Source organism: Cynara cardunculus, assembly GCF_001531365.2.
Source record: "Cynara cardunculus var. scolymus isolate 2C chromosome LG 5, CcrdV1, whole genome shotgun sequence".
In the NCBI taxonomy this organism is placed as follows: Eukaryota; Viridiplantae; Streptophyta; class Magnoliopsida; order Asterales; family Asteraceae; genus Cynara; species Cynara cardunculus.
Window position 1 is genome coordinate 2,154,493 of NC_037532.1, and position 14,329 is coordinate 2,168,821.

The window sequence follows — 14,329 nt, forward strand, 5'->3', positions numbered from 1 at the left end:
TTGAATTAAAAAATTACACAAAAAAATGAGGAATTTCAAATAGTTAATTTGATACTAATATTGATATATTTTTGTCAAATTTTTATGATATCTTCAAACATATATTTTATTCAAAAATAAAAACATCATCGTTTTCTCAAAATCACATAAAGCCATATTATGACATCGACTGAGATAAATGATAAAATGAAATATTAAAATCACGATGTATCTCACTGCATTGTGCGAGTACGCTTCTTGTAGCATTTTAAATATTTAATACATTAATTATTCTTAAAAAATAACAAAAAACTATTGACAGAAAAATTAAAGACTACAGACAAAACATTTTTAGCAATTGTCTTAGAAATTATTATGTTAATTAATAAATATTTTATATAAAAAATGTAAAAATATTGAACTTTAATTTTATTTTTAAGCTCTTTTATATTGATTTTTCASTTAAGAAATTAATAAATAATAAAATACTATTTATAATGAAAAGGTAATTTTAAATAATTTCTAAAACTAATTTAACAGTTCAAAGTTTATGTTAAAAATTGCATTACAAATCGATCTAAGAGCATCTTCAACATCTATGTTATTTTAAAACTTTAAATTTTTTTGTTACAACAGTTATTCTACGTTTTTTTTAAAATAGAGGAAAAAAAAAGAAAATATAAAATAATATTTGAATTAAAAAAAATAGAGGGAATATAACATATACATTGAAGATGGTTTAATATTCAGTTTTTGTTAATAAAGTATATATTTATAAGGGAATAGTTAAATAAATAAAAAACTCAACAAAATATCTGATTTTGAATGATTAAGTACGTGAACTATATTTTTAAATGAAAAAAATCATTAAACTTTCTCATTTTGAATGATTAAATGTTTGAACTATTTTTTAAAATAAAAAAACCATTAAACTCTCTTTTTCAAAGAAAAAACCATTGAACTTTCTCATTTGTTGATTGATTAAGTCTCTGAACATTTTTTTAATAAATAAACTGTCACGCTTTTAGAATTTGGTTACTTATATTTTTTTAACCAAAAAAAAGTTACGTTAACCAACTAGTAAAAGTTTAATGGTTTTTTTTTTTAAATTCAAAGCCTTAATCATTCAAAATGTAAAAGTTTAATGTTTTTTATTAAAAAAATAGTTTAAAGACTTAATCATTCAAAATGAAAAAGTTTAATGGTTTCAATAATTTTCATTTTTATTTTTATTATTCGACGTGAACCAAACCGTTAGTTGTAGAGATTGATTATTTCTGTCAACTTCTGAGATATAAATAAAATTTATTTTTAAATTTTAATAATAATATAATGAAATTAATGGACCCATGGAAACCTGTTTTATTGTTGTGCAATTAAATATAGAGAGATTCAAAGGATCCTCCTCATAACAAATATTCATTATTCTGCACACAAACAAACAAGAAGCAACAATGGCGGAAGAAGGAAGAAACGGCCGTCAGCATCACCACCACAACCACCATCATCATCCATCGTTGAGTGGAGGAAGAAGAAGTAAGTACACTCATGGCTTCTCGTCTTCTCAGATCCAATCATTAGCKGCCATTTCTGAAGCTTTTATCCCTCCCATTCCTCTACCTTCTAACCCTAACCCTAACCCTAACCACAATCAATCTGCTGTTAATTTCTTCTACTCTGCTTCTGGATCTCAGCATCCTGTTCCTCAAGAGGTTTGAATTTTTACTTCTCCTTAATCTTTCTAATTCAGTTTTTTTATTAATTTATCGACGACTTCTACTGGTTTCTTCTTCATCGAAACTAAGAATCGTAAATAACAACGATAACAGTGAATGAATTTTGACAAATTATGAACAGAAATCGTACTTAAAATTACTCGTTCTTCCAATTTTTACGAAATATAATCTCTTATATTTCTATACGATTATGATTTATGATTATGAATGATCTAACACTTAATTAACTTAAATTACTAATTAAGTGTCTGAATTATACGATTTTTAAGAAATATCTTATAGTAATCATATGAATTACAATCGTTTTTGTGAAAATTGATCAAAATAGTCGATGTTATTAAATAAATTCACTTTTGGCATGAAATTTTTATTTTTCCAGTAAAGCCTATTGTGAAAAAAGACTTTCATATAAATGCATAAACCATTTACGTAAACTCTGTGATTGAAATGGTTAGGGATATTGCTGTTTATAAAACAAAATTTGGCAGAGTTGTCTTGTCAATTAGGTTCTCAGAGTATTCCCATATGATGGAAAAGGACACTGTTGTTGGAGGGTTATATATCTAAAGCTTATCCAACTGCATTGGATGATGGATATCTAGGATGGAAAACATGTTATTCAAGAAATAATATTGGATTATGTGATACTAATATGTTTTTTTTTCTTAAGACCGGGAGATTATCTTTTTTACATTTAAAATTTTACAGCAAAATATTATAAATTAACTTTTATATATGTGAAAAAGGGCTCTCGATAAGTATAATATTTTCTTAATATATTGTTTTTATCATAAAAAATAATATTGAATTTATATAAAATCGTTTTTCGAGTACTTGTAGACGTAAAATCGATCAATAATCATTTTTAAATTAATATTATCTACTAGAACATTTTTATGTAGCATCATCAATTTGTTTATTCATAAAAAACATTCTATGATATATTTTTGGTACATAGAATGACATCATTTGGAGTCACAATGTTAATTCTTCTGATTTCCAAGTAACACTATGTAAGTCAATGTAAATAGGTCAGTTTTCTATGTTACCTCATGTTAATATTTTTAACATCATTTTTTAACTTTTATACTATGTTCTCGAATTTGGAAAGAAAAAAAAAAGAATGAGAAAGAAAAAGAAAAATAAAAAAATGTAAAAAAATAAAGTTTTTATATTCGTGTTTTAGGAAAAATAATGAAATACAAATAAAGTTTGATATATTTTTTTTTTCTTTTTTTTCCCCTTAAAAAGTCTCATAGAACAAAATATTTTTCTTCTTCCATTACTTTCTTTTTTTTCGTTAGGGTTAAAACAAACTTTTCTGAACTCATTTAGTTATAGTTTGAGATCTTATTCTTCTTTTAACAATAGAAGAGTACATAAGATTTATGTACTCGATATTAGATAATAAAGAACAAATATGAAGGAAAAAAATTATAGTTTTATTATTTTAAATATAGATAAAAATTATACCGTTTCATATAGTTGGTAATTTTTTTAAAAGATGATCGTTTTGTTAGCTAATAACAAAAAAATCTATTATATTCTAACACAAAAATAGAATTCATGCGAGGATGGAATAATCATAAGAGTCGATCGTAGATGAATGATGGAGAATATATCAAAGTTTTCGAAGCAAGTAGTTTAGACGTTGGTATTAGATAAAAAAAATTAGTGAAACATTAAATAATATTATATAATAAATGACAAATTAATTATTTTATGTATTTTCTTTTTCAATGTATTTAATTAATACATGTTTATGCCTTTAATAATTAATTAAAAGTTTAATAGTTAATCCAGTAAATAGCCCAAGAACATGTACAAGTTGTACCAAGTCCATTAATATTATGCATACAGATAAGAGCGCATGTCATATTTGAAATATTCTACAGAATGAGTATGAATATAATGTAAATAAACTTAACCATTTTGACTTATTCATACACCCTTCAATCATCAAATTCCAACGCTTTGACTACCCAATAGCTTCTTCAAAGTATTTGATTATTGACTTAAATAATAATACTATTATTTTATTATTATTATTATTATTTTGAGAATACATGTGATTTACACTAACATCACGTACATAATCACATGTGATTCACGCAACTTTACCTCATGACTGAAGACATGGTTGAAGTTGCCCGACGCACCTTCTTTTGGTCATTAATGTAAAATATGTAATTTTGCACATGATATGGCCATTTTCATTATCTATTAAATAGTTAACATTCTCGTATGAACCTCCCCCCTCTCTCTCTCTCTCTCTTTTTTTGTGTGTGTGTGTATATATATAGAGAGAGAGAGAAAGGGAGGGGAATGAAATGGTGAAGTCTAGCTGATGTGGGACTATAACAATTATTATTTACCTAAATTTTGAATTAAGAAAGTGTTGTGTGGGTTAGGTTGCAGAGAAAATGGCGAAGAGATATCCATCCAGTGGAATGTTCTTGGTGAAATTGGTTCTGATGCTGCTTTCAACCAAATTGGGGACCCTTTTGCTTTGCGGGTTTCTTTCTTTTGACACCAAATGGCCATTTCTTCACAGCTTCTCAGATTTGCATTTGGAAAAAAGAGAAAAAGTTCTTCAAAAATGGTCGCGTATGGAATCAAGTTTCATTCCTCTCCGACTCGTCTTTTGGGCGCTTAAGCTTATGTGCTTATACGTTTTCTTCTCTTTGGTAAGTTCTTCACCTTCAAATCTCAACTCACAAAAGCTCTTTTCTAGTCTCTTTCACATATCCAACTAAATTCACTTTTTTGCAAACCAAATTCCTATTTTAGCCCTAGTTTATGCAAATGCGTAAAACGACTTTTTTTGAAAATTATATGCTTCAAAAATATCTTTTTAACTGAAAATTATATACTTTAAAAATATCTTAAAGATACATTTTTTACTAATTAAAGGGCCGTTTACTAAATGCTTACATGGGTAAGCGCTTATCAAGTTACATTACTTTTGCGGATGGATATGGCAAGTATCAAGAATCTTACCCGATAAGAGCGAAACTAGGACCGAGAGTCTTACCCGATAAGTGATGGTGACGACTCTTACCATGGTTAGCGTTTACCGGGTAAATTATTACATATAATGTCATTTTAGTGGACTCAAATCTTACCTGGTAAGTAAACTATAGTTTTGAATTTTACCGGTAAACGCTTACCGGGTAAATGTTTAGGTAAACGGCCCCTAATTATTTCTTGTTAGAGTGATGAAAATTCAGAAAACCCCTTTTGGGATGCCATCGGGTACCAAACCGAACCCCCCAAATCAGCCACGACCCGAAAAGAGAGACCACTTGAGAAGGGCATCGTGGAAACTGAGAAAGAAAGTGATTCAACCTTCATGGAATTGGTCAAATCAAAAGGTCTAGAAGTTGCAGAAGATGCCATTAATGGAGTTTACAGCATCAAATGTGACGTCGTAATCGTCGGCTCCGGTTGCGGCGGCGGTGTTGCCGCCGCAGTTCTTGCCAACTCCGGCCGAAAAGTGGTGGTGCTCGAGAAAGGTCACTATTATGTCCCTGAAGATTACTCACTTCTTGAAGGACCATCCATGAATGAACTATATGAAAACGGCGGCGTACTTTCGACCGTCGATGGGAAGTTTACGATTTTAGCAGGGTCAACTCTTGGCGGCGGCTCCGTAGTGAACTGGGCGGCCGCTATCAAGACACCGGAGGATGTTCTTGAGGATTGGGCGGTGGATAAAAAGATCCCTATGTTTGGGACCTCTGATTACCGATCGGCAATGGAAGTTGTCTGCAAGAGAATCGGTGTGACTGAGAACTGTACCGAGGAAGGATTTCAGAACAAAATTCTCCGGCGAGGCTGTCTGAATCTTGGGTTGACGGCTGAGGCGATTCCTAGAAACTCGTCGGAGGATCATTATTGTGGTTCTTGTTCTTACGGTTGTAAAACGGGAGACAAGAAAGGCGTTGATTCCACCTGGCTTGTCGATGCTGTCGGAAACAGTGCTGTAATATTCACTGGTTGCAAAGCAGAGCGGTTCGTATTCGAAGACGGAAACCCCCGGAAAAGATGTCGAGCTGTGATAGCCACCGCCGAAAGCAGCACCATTACCAGAAAACTCCGGTTCGAGGCACGAGTGACGGTTTCCGCCGGCGGTTCCCTCTTGACGCCGCCGTTGATGGTTTCGAGCGGGCTCACAAACCGCCACATTGGCCGGAACCTCCACCTTCATCCCGTTCTACTAGCCTGGGGACTCTTCCCGGAGTCGTCGGTGCCGGGGGCAGATGATGGGAAGAGTTATGACGGACCAATCCTTACGTCTCTGCATAAAGTTACGTCCACCGGAGAAACATCAAACGAAACCCGGGCAATCATAGAAGTTGCCGCTATGGGCCCCGCGTCATTCGCATCGTTGTTTCCCTGGATCTCCGGCGCCGACATCAAGGACAAAATGGTAAAATACTCGAGAATCGTGAAGCTTTTCGCACTGGTGAAAGATCAAGGCTCCGGTGAAGTTACGGAAGAAGGAAAGATCAGATACAGATTTAACGAGTCCGACAAAGAGAATCTGAGAGTCGGTTTACGGCAAGCGTTGAGGATACTCGTTTCCGCCGGAGCCGAAGAAGTTGGAACTTTCCGGAACGACGGCCAACGAATTAAAAGCCAAGGCATCAAAACCGCCGATTTGGAGGAGTTTCTCGACACCATCGGGACGGTTGGCGGCCCAAGATCGAAAGGCGAAAACTGGACGATATATTCCTCTGCCCATCAGATGGGAAGTTGTAAAATGGGATGCAATGAAAACGAAGGTTCGGTGGATATAAATGGCGAAAGCTGGGAAGCCGAAGGCTTATTTGTATGTGACGGCAGTTTACTACCAACTGCCATTGGCATAAACCCTATGATCACGATACAAGCAACCGCATATTGCATATCGAAGAAAATCGCTCAGGCAATGGATAACGGAAAATTTTCCGATTGATCTGGAATCAAAAGTTTACGAGCGACCAACAGAGGAGGAATAACACTCGATATCCATGGATCGAGCTATTGCTGCTGCTTGGTTTCATTTGTATTAAATTATATCTACGATCAAGACTCGATACATAAATAAAACAAAGAGAATTCAACAAATACATGTCGGTTACGGGTTTCATCGCGATGAAATGGCGAATCATGAATACATGTTTGCATCTTTCATCCATGAAGGTTTTTTCGCTTTGTAGTAAAAATGTGCTATCATCTGCACCAACTCATCGGCTGTTCGAATCTCTGCAAATCGAAATCGAATCATCAAAAATCATTCAACGACAACTAACAACCAACAACTGTCTTACGTGATTCCCGGTAAAGGATTCGGTTTCCTCGCAAAAACACGAGTTGTGGGCATTCCCGAACCTTGAGTGCATACGCGAGGTCGGTTTCGATGTTCATATCAAGCTTGACCGTCTGCATTCACAAACCAAGAACATTAAACTCTCCACATTTCTATTTTAATTTGCCCCAAAATAAGTTGTCTACTTTCCAACTCTACCCTTAATTAACGAGACGGAGAAATTATCACTCTATCTATTGTTAAGGGTAAATTTGTCATTTACGCATATGCATACCCGAGGCGGAAGCCGATCTTTGGCATTCCAGTACACCTTTGCGGCTTTCTCTAACTCCTTCAACGCTCTCCAATTTTCGCTTGCCCTGTAAGACCCATGAAAACCGATATTCAGAAAGCGAAAACACACACAAATTGCCATTAACACGTGAATATAACACATCAACTCGTAATTTATTGCATACTTTTTATGAAAGTATTGTAAGTAAATTGCTTTTCCGCCAACAAAATGATAAAAAAGGAAAGCATCATTCATCTCGAGGGTATTAATGGAAAACGTCACAAGCTCCATCTATTTCAAGATTCTAAGTGCATCTCAAACAGTTTCTCCATAATTTCTGACTTTAGACGTTACAACATTAATAAAATATTAAATACATTCATTATCCCAACAAACTTTTAAATTTTAATGGAATAAAAATAAAAAATTCTCTCTCTCAAGAAATCTATGCTCTCTTTCCTACTTTCTCCAAAAATAGAAAAGTCTCGAGGGTTGTATTGCAGCAAAAAATAAGAAGGGAATATGGTGTAGACGTTCTAATCCTCCTTTTGTCGGTCTCTCCCACTCCCACCCACAACCCCTAATCTAGACAGCTAGACTAGGATAAAAAGAGTCTCAAGCAGGGAAACGCAGGATGGAAGGCGCGATTTCCGTCTAAAACGCAATTCATAAGTTGGTTTGATATTAAAAGTGATCAAGGTGTAAATGTCTCCTTAACTCCTATTCTCACACAATCATTCGTCTATATATACATACATATATATATATATGGGTCAATTCGCAAGAACGTGAAAAGTTTCAAGATCATATATGTATCCGTCAACACAACATGCGTGTTACTATCGTATAATAAACCAAACCTAACGAGCTCCGTATATCCCACCAACAGAAAGGGGTCCAAAGTTTCGATTCGAACATCAATAAAGCAAATTGATCAGTGCAAAACAACATTGAACACATATCGATCATCAAACCATATGATTTGTAGCTAAAAACACAAATTGCTAGCATTCAAAACTGTAAACATATGGTCGAAATTTACGCAAGCAAACGTACCGATTATATCGTTCGAAAACGAGCACGATCAACGGACTCGGATGGAAAGCAAAACTCTCCCATTCCAAAGAATTGATCTCATTCACCAAATTATCATCCAATTCACCTTCCCAATCGATCTCAACACCATCTTCGCCCATCACATTCTTGATCGGGTGTTTTTCGAAATACTCAGAAGCCCTAATCCCCCACCCTACTTCAGCATCCACCGGCCAATCGGGATCCTCTTCCTCCACCACCATTCCCTTCTTATTCTTCTCGCCGCCGCCGCCGCCGTCCTCCTCATCATCACCACCACCGCCATCGTCAATTTCTTCAAGTCTATCCTTAATTACATCCTCCCTACCTCCCATAACCTCCGAATTCTGTTCACTAATGGCAGCAAATGTCTCCTCTAATGAATCCCTCATGAAATCCTCGACGGCAGCCGCTTCGCTTCGCCGTCCACGTCTCGGTTTTCTGGGAATCGTTGAGGGGAAGGGTTTTTCTTCGTCATTTTTCGAATTCTCGCTGATTTCGGGGTTTAATCTTCTTCTAGATCTGGAATTCTTTTGGGGTTTTCTATCGTCTTCTAAGTTTACATCGGAGTTTTTCGAAATTGCACGCAGAATTGGAGGGCGGAAGATGTAACCGATCTTTGAAATAGAAGCAGGGAAACGAATCGAATTGGTGTGTGTAGATAAAGGAGTGAAAGAGTGAAGATTGAGGTTAGAGTTTAAGGCCATTGTTGGGGTTCAACGAGAGAGGGACCAGATTTGCGAGGTTTACGTTTGATTTGTAGGAAAATTTCCATTTCTATTTCATGTTTGTTCTCAACTTCTAAAATAAATAAATGAATCTTCAAATTTATATTTTATTAAAACATGTTTTATCGGTCGTTTGACAATTGTTGAATAGTTTGGTGCAAAATAATTAAGTAATAAGAATGATTAACAGACTCTCATAATATAACGTAAAAAGAAATATAATTGTTGGTAATTGTTTACAATGTAATTAGGGTGCTGAATAGTTAAGGGATGACCAACAATTATATTAGTTTTAAAATAAAAAATTAATGTGACGTGGAATATCTTAGTTGGCAAAAGATCTGGATGATGTCAGCATTAATAGGTCAACCAGACAATTAAATAAACAAAAAGTTTGATAAAGACCTCTAAATGACAATTTTAAAAGTTGGTTCTCCAAAATAGGAATCATTTGAAAGTTGGTTTCATTTTGATGCAATTTTCCCTAATACAAAATCATTCAGATGATTTTTTTTAACCATTAAGAGACAGACTTTTTTTTACCAAACAAGATTCACCTCTTAATAATTCAGAGGTTATCTATTAATAAAACTATTAAGAGATAAACAAAAACCCCTTAAGAGTTGTGATATATGAAAAGAGATAAATGAAATAAGGGTAAATATGTCATTTGGTTAAGAAAAGAGAATATGTAATAATTATACATGTCTAAAATTGTATGTCATTTCAATTATGGACAATTATTTTGAGATGAAGAGAATAACTCATAAAACGATATATATTTTTTTTACTTAAAAAGGATTATTAACACTTGGACCCAAAGTTAAATGTCTTTAATGAAAAAGGCGCACACTTTTAAAAACATGTAATTATTATATTTTTTAATTAATAAAAAAGACTATTTTACCCTTAGTTATAGAGAATGAATTTTCTTGATAGCATAATTGAGAGGTAGAAAGCAGATATATCCACTTACTTTTCAAATCGGACATTTATTTTAGGACAAACTAAAATACCCACAAATGTAGACACTTATTTTGGTGAACGAGTATTATGGTTCTTGATTATCAGAATTAAGACATCTCCAACAGTTATGCTATTTTAGAAATTTTTAAAAAATTTGAAAAAAAAGTTTCAGTAATTACGTTAAATTCTCCTCTAAAATAGGAAAAAGGAAAAGAACAGAGAAATCTTCAAATTTGGAAAATTAAAACATATCATATGTGTTGGAGATGCTCTGAGAGGCTTCAAAAAGTTATTGAACAACATGAGAAAAGTTTCTTAAAGAAAAAAAAGTGAACAAATTGGTTGTTAACTAAACACTTACCTGATAAGCGTTTACGGGTAAAATTTAACACTATTAGTTGCTTACCATGTAAGATTTAGTCTACCAAAACGACATCGTATGCAACAATTTACACAGTAACCGCTTACCATAGTAAGAGTTATAGTCCTCACTTACCGGGTAAGAAGACTATTGGTCCTTGTCTCGTTCTTACCGGGTAAGATTATTGATTTTTATCATATTCATCCGATAAGGGTTTGTGACTTGATAAACGTTTACCCGGATAAGCGTTTGGTAAACGGCCCAAAGTAATAAAAAGAAACAGCATCTCTAATAGATTCGTTAAAATAGAGAAAAAATAGAGATTTTGGATAAATTTTGCTAAATCGCATAATGCATGAGAGAGAGAGAGTCCAATTCTCGAAATTTGGAGAATTTGCAAAAAAATAATTTGATTACCATAAAAAATATTATTTTTTCAACAAAAAAAAGATTGATATTACCAAATGATCTTTAGCTTAACGGTATATGAGTCATTAGCTTCTTAGGAGGTCAGGGTTTAAACCTCACTTAAGTTGAGGAAGGTGTGTGGGTTTATCTGTTACATTTGTCATATATAAATATTATATACTTCAAAAAAAAAAAACGTTGATATTAAATATTTATAAAAGATAGCTAATACTTTATTATATGTATAAAAATATTTTGACGATAAAACTGATGTTGTAATCTCGAACATATATGATTCATTGGAGTTTAATGTAATTCATTTTAGAGATTGAGTTTTACGTCTCCGTTATGGAGAAAATGTTGGAGATGWTGTCAAGATAGTAAAACAGTAGATTCAAGTAGTAAAAAAAAATCAATCAAAACGGCATACCCTGTTTACGTATCACGCACGTAAAGCACTTATATCCCTTAAGAATAATATGTCATATACTAATCATGCGTGATACGTCTTTAAGAAATCCTGTTAGAAGGCGTGATACGTGAATTCAAACTCCTATTAGATGTCATGTAATCTTGTAACTAGATCCCGAAATCAAAATTTGATTCTGGAAAAACTAAACAGTCTTCGATAGAATACAAATATGAAATCGAACTGTAAAGTTTTAAACTCTTGCGTTTTTCAAAAGTAACCGTGGTCAATTCATTTGAATGTGAAGTCTCGTGCCCCCATACGATTTTCATGTTGATGAAGCGTTTTAAGTTTTGATTGAAATGAAGGTCGTTGTTCATCAACCATACTGCTCAAATTTTAAGTTTTAAATACCTTCCATTTTTATCCGAAAACCAGAACACAGTTGCATCAGTACGATTGCTAGATTGAAAATCACAAACACGACATTTAATTTCCATGTTCACGAATCTTTAGTAGTATAATAAAATGTGTAATCCACATAGTTGTAAAAAGTATTGGAATTTTACGTATAATCCAGCTCAACAATATCCTCAGTGGCATTCATATTAGACCCTACAGTAGAATCTAATACGTTAGGTCCCAAACATGAACAACTGTATTTCCTTCTGCCAGGTTTAGGGTTCTCCGGTTTATACCGCACCTTCATCGTCTCAGTGGTGAATCATATAACAAGAAAATTACATGGGGTCCATCGGTTCATCGTCTACAATAGCAAATACTACTAACCACCGTCTTTCTCTAAAGATGTTGAAGACGGTGAAGAATCGTTATGCAAACAATGTAAGCGAGTGCTCTGCATGCCACAACACAATAATAATCCTAAACAAAATAAATAAGATTATGTCGGGATTCAGTAGCAAAACCATAAAGTCAGTGAACCTTAAAAGACGGAGTTTACAATTGATTATCAATTTTACGACCAATATTAAATTTATAATCACGTACTAATGTTTTTGAACACATTTATCCCTAACTTCGTTTCAGTTGGAATTTCTAAACAGATATGCATTTATATCTTACTCTTCTAACAAAAATACTGTCTATATAACTTTATCTAACATCAACCTGATAATATCTGATCGAACAATGAGAAATATTAGGTGAATTAAGATGACCTAATTATTTTTGTTTTTATAGAGAGGCGTTGCCCGTATCAACAATTGACATATATTATGTATGGTGTTTTCTTATATTATCATCAAATTTTACTTTTCCTTTTTAATATATTAAATTAAATATTATATTTATTTGAAAACATATAATATAATATAAATATTAATTAATATCTCAGATAAAGTACATTACATAGCATTAAATAATCCATTTATGAATTGACGACTTACCCGTTCAGTAATTTTGACAGTGAACATTACCCAAACAGGTATTGTTGGGTCAGAATATCTACTACTGAAAATAAGAAATAAATTGAAACACATTTATCACTTACTATTAATAGTTTAAAACTTAAAATTATATTAAAAACTTAACAAATAAGAAATACTATATATTTTTTTAGTTAACTTAAAGAAATATTTTCTTATATTATTTTAAAATATAAAAACACAATATATTCCATGGAGGCTTTCATTTGAGAATCCATAAAAATCGTGGTAACTTTAAGAACTGGTGTATCATGTGCTATTCCACATGATCAATTTCCATCTACGACTTCTAATTTAATGTTTTGATTAACATATATTTGTTTCACAATGTGAACAATTTTTATGTGTTTGTAAAACAAAAAATGTAAACCACAAAGGTGGTGCCTGATTGGTTTGAGCTTGGCTCCAAAGGTCAAAAGTACGAGGAGATCTTAAGTTCAAATCCAAGGAGGAATAAAAATCCACTTGTGGCCACGGAGGTTCAAATACGGTGGCTCCGGGCTATCTGCAAAGCAGGTGGTCATCATGGGATTAGTCGGCTCGCATAGCGGGTTGGATATCCAGGTTAATAAAAAAATGCAACTAAAAAGTTTCACATAATGAATCGAATACATATGAAACAAACACATAATAAAACAAATATATGTTAATCAATACATTAAATTATAGCTTTAGATTGAAAAAAAAAATATCAGGTAAAAGAATACCTTACGATAATAATTCTCATAATTATCACAATATATAAAGTTAACTTTATTTTTCGTTTTTTAAAGTATAAATAATTCATATGGAAATAATTTTAAAAAAAATATTAATTTCAAATATAAATAAATCGTAGGAGGAATATTTGTTCCTAAAAAGGCAATAACCTAAAAGGAATAATTCTCCCCTTTTTATGAGATCTTTTTTCTCACTAAATTTTCTACATATTAAAATTTAAATTTGTTTAAAGGGTAAAATAGTCATTTTCTTTTATCACAAATTTATTAACGGTACGCTGTTTATCGTAATCGTAGAGATCATATGTTCGATTTTTATCAGAATCTTATTTATTCTTAGGTCTTATCTTAATCACTGAAAATATTCAATGAAAACCKGAGTTATTTTAAAACTGCAAAAACAGATAAATTATGCATTAATTTTTATAAAAACGCATTGAAAGAATCTTACAGCTTTTATGATATTCTGTAGGAATTGGAAAAGAAGACCATAGTTTTATTTTCAAAGTCAATTTAGATTGATAGTACATTTTTAACGTGTAAGATACATATGGCTTTTTACACATTATCCATTTGCATTTATTCTACCTATCGAATGCAGGTATGATTGTACCTGTTTGAGCAAAAATGGGTTTTTTTAACCAGCAACCCTCAAACCAGGCTGTATCGTCTCGAGTTAAGCGTATTATATGGCAGATAAATTAAACATACAAGATTCTGATATCAGATCCTAATTATAACTAGGGTTAAATACGACTCGATTAAGGCGCAATTTTGAGACCTGATATTTGCATTTTATAATGCTTTTATTGGGCGTTTGGTTTGATGAAATGTTTCTAGGGATTTGGATTCATGGGGTGATTTGGATTTGGAAAATTTTGGAAAATTTTGTGTGTTTGGTTCGTAGGATTTGCTT

The 14,329-nt window shown here is 32.7% G+C and overlaps 2 protein-coding genes across 2 annotated transcripts; one reads left to right on the forward strand and one right to left on the reverse strand.

The window, feature by feature from the left end:
• Positions 1–1,393: 1,393 nt before the first annotated feature.
• Positions 1,394–6,694, forward strand: LOC112513607 (long-chain-alcohol oxidase FAO2-like). Its single transcript, XM_025119925.1, has 3 exons — positions 1,394–1,691; positions 4,127–4,402; positions 4,930–6,694. Exons 1-3 carry the CDS (start codon positions 1,434–1,436, stop codon positions 6,673–6,675), a joined length of 2,280 nt encoding a protein of 759 aa, XP_024975693.1. The 5' UTR covers positions 1,394–1,433; the 3' UTR covers positions 6,676–6,694.
• An 88-nt stretch (positions 6,695–6,782) lies between these two features.
• On the reverse strand, positions 6,783–9,104 carry LOC112513608 (thioredoxin-like fold domain-containing protein MRL7, chloroplastic). Its single transcript, XM_025119926.1, has 4 exons — positions 8,360–9,104; positions 7,304–7,388; positions 7,031–7,142; positions 6,783–6,965 (listed from the first exon to the last, which is right to left on the reverse strand). Exons 1-4 carry the CDS (start codon positions 9,082–9,084, stop codon positions 6,868–6,870), a joined length of 1,020 nt encoding a protein of 339 aa, XP_024975694.1. The 5' UTR covers positions 9,085–9,104; the 3' UTR covers positions 6,783–6,867.
• Positions 9,105–14,329: the final 5,225 nt, after the last annotated feature.

Coding starts and splice junctions, on each gene's coding strand:
- LOC112513608 (XM_025119926.1), bottom strand. CDS start 9,084: ATGGCCTTAAACTCTAACCTCAATCTTCACTCTTTCACTCCTTTATCT. Junction 7,389..8,359: donor GTTTTCGAACGATATAATCG/GTACGTTTGCTT, acceptor TGGGTCTTACAG/GGCAAGCGAAAATTGGAGAG. Junction 7,143..7,303: donor AAGATCGGCTTCCGCCTCGG/GTATGCATATGC, acceptor TTGTGAATGCAG/ACGGTCAAGCTTGATATGAA.